The sequence below is a fragment of the Morus notabilis genome, unplaced genomic scaffold (assembly GCF_000414095.1).
Source record: "Morus notabilis unplaced genomic scaffold, ASM41409v2 Scaffold65, whole genome shotgun sequence".
NCBI classification, from domain to species: Eukaryota; Viridiplantae; Streptophyta; class Magnoliopsida; order Rosales; family Moraceae; genus Morus; species Morus notabilis.
The window spans coordinates 286308-289017 of record NW_010356865.1 but is presented as its reverse complement, the minus strand read 5'-3'; the positions used below and the strand labels follow the sequence as shown (position 1 = coordinate 289017).

General features: G+C 31.9%; 1 protein-coding gene across 1 annotated transcript in view; it reads right to left on the bottom strand.

Annotated features, from left to right (window-relative positions):
- Nucleotides 1-1419: 1419 nt before the first annotated feature.
- LOC112090620 (peroxidase 4) overlaps nucleotides 1420-2710 on the bottom strand; it is a 2425-nt gene continuing 1134 nt past the window's right edge. The window contains 2 exon segments of the mRNA XM_024162372.1: nucleotides 1420-2269; nucleotides 2639-2710. The exon segment at nucleotides 2639-2710 is cut by the window's right edge and continues 31 nt beyond it. Coding sequence (XP_024018140.1) covers nucleotides 1878-2269; nucleotides 2639-2710 — 464 coding nt within the window. The 3' untranslated portion in view covers nucleotides 1420-1877.

The window sequence follows — 2710 nt, the reverse complement described above, 5'->3', positions numbered from 1 at the left end:
ATACTTCTTCTCTACTATAAGTATAAATACATAGTAAGAGTATAGAGATTCATGGGTGACAATATTTATGCAAGTAAAAAAGAAGAAGAAAAAGAACAATGTTTATAATACAATTAAAGAAAATGAAAAGAAAAAAAAGCAGAAAAAGACAATTTAAAAAAAATGCTTAAAAGCAAGCAAGCAAAGCAAAGCAAAAAAAAAAAAAAAGTTTTAAAGAGAAAATGAATGGAAAAAATATTTTAATGGGAAACAATGAAAAATACTTGATTTAAAAAATAAGAAAAAGAACAATATTTAAAATACAATTAAAGAAAATGGAAATGAAAAAAAAAAAACTGAAAAAAGACAATTAAAAAAAAGCTTCAAACAAGTAAACAAAGTAAAAAAAAAAAAAAAAAAGGAATCTTGCAAGCAAGCCGTTGAAGTACGAAATTTTGTACTCCATCGGCTCTTCTCTAAATAGAAGATTTATTTTTTGAGGGAATGCACTGTTGCTGTTTTCTCTCTCTTTTATTTTAACTCTCTTTCTATCTAATAACTTTCTAAAATGGAATATTTAATTAGGGAAAACAAATCTTTTCAAATGGGAATTTGATGCACCAAATTGAAACGGGAGTTGTGTATATGCAATAAAGGGATTTCCACTTTTTTGTTTTTTGAATTTGAAAATGGAGTTTTCTCTGCACATAAAAGAAAAAGGAGTTCAAATATATGCCCCACGTCCTGTCTTATTGTAATTTGCAGCTCTAGCATGTATACACTAGTTTGTACGAAAAATTCTACAATGTGTTTTTTTTTTTTTTTTTTAATGGACAATGTTTATTGATTTTATTGTAGCTATATACGACAATGGGCAAACAAAACCTTCTCAACATTTTGAAAATCTGCAGAAAATGTAGTGCTCAATTTTTCAAAATTTATTATTGGCATATATTGCTTTAAACCTTCATAACATGAGATATATACATCCGATCCTAATTTTATTTTGTAACTTTTTAACATATATACTGTTAGTTTTGGAACTGCGTTGAAAAGTTAGGTAGTAACGTGGTGAATGGTGAAACGACTTGCCAGCCGGATATATGTTGCTAATTATATATGCGTTTTTTTTAGTTATATACGTGTTGAATATATATATATATATATGCAATATTGTCAACACGCAACATTTTATTTTTGGCGGATCACTTCAATAATTTCTCAGATCAAACGACGTCTCTTGAAATGAACGACGATATATCAAAGCCGACGAAGTCTCTCAGAAACGAACAGCATGAATATAAACGACAAGAGGTGGTAGCATTGAATGATGATGCTCGCTTATAAACGACAGCGTAATTTCCATACGATATGAACATAAAAGCGATAATTTTGAGAACACGGAGAATGTTTCAAACGATAATGTTACTTATTAAAAGACGTCTTTGAACATATAACCAACAAAAGTATATGAAGACTGAAGAATATAGTACAAACGAAATTAGGAAAGGAAAAACCGATACAAACGACATAATCTCTTACAAACTTCATTGACATGAAAACGACATCCTCTCGTTCAAACGACAATGATTCCTAAAAATGCCAACATTTTTGGAAATCGATAAAACTCATAGAATACAACCCAGCAACGGCCAAAAAATAGGAGAATAATAATATTCGGGAAATGAAGAAAAGTTAAAAAAGTGACAAGAACCTATAAACGACTTAATTCTCATAAAAACGACAATTAATTTCAAAAACACAACTCAGAAAACGACAACGTCTCGCCCTACAGCATGATTTGGAAATAGGAAGCTAAGAATTGAAAGGCATAAAAGTTACTAATCAGAACATAATTTTATTTTCAAGCCATAACATAATAAGAGCCAAAAGGCTTTCTAATTAATCCTCCTACAGTTCTTCCTAATCTCGCCGTTGGATCCAGTGAGGGGTTTGATGTTCCCCATCTTGATCATGGCCGCCACAAAGTCGGAATTGAAGGTGCTGGGGCTGTTACTGTAGGTGCGCACTATGGAATCAGCTGACCCACCGTTGAAGAGCTGCTGGTCGGAGTGGAGGAGTCCCTTATTCTGGATTAGGTTTTTGTAATAGTTGTTGTCAAACGCTGTTGGGCTTTGGAGATCAAGTGGGGCCAAGTTGTTGTCCCCTGAGCCCGAAGTCCTTGGGCAGTTGGATCGCCTAGTTTGGGCCAATGACCTGACTATGTTGCTCTCGTTGTATATGCGGGCCCTGAATGATGTGCATCTCGCTTGCCCAATTGTGTGAGATCCTAAAATTCCAAGCCCACATAAAAATAAATTAGAAATTGGGAAATTTTCTAAGAGAGGAAAAGGGAATAGCAATTTTTTTAAGGTTATTTGAAGTAAATAGCATATTTACTTTAGAATATATATTTAAAACATGCTATTTAGTAGTTCAAGTAAGTGTAAAAAAATGTCATTTCTATTTTTTTATTGTGCAGTTTTAAACGTCAGATCATATAAGAATTATAAAAAAATATTTTAATAGAATTAAATGAAAATCAGATAGCGCACAACTATACAATACACTTAGGAATTAGTACTTGTGATAAGACTTTGTATGTGTATGTATATATGTATGTATACATATATATTATATATAAAGGAGCATAATATACCGGCTAAAGCAACCATGTCCTTGGTGGAAAGGCCAAGAGCATTAAATCTAGAGATAAGCCTGTTTAAGTTAG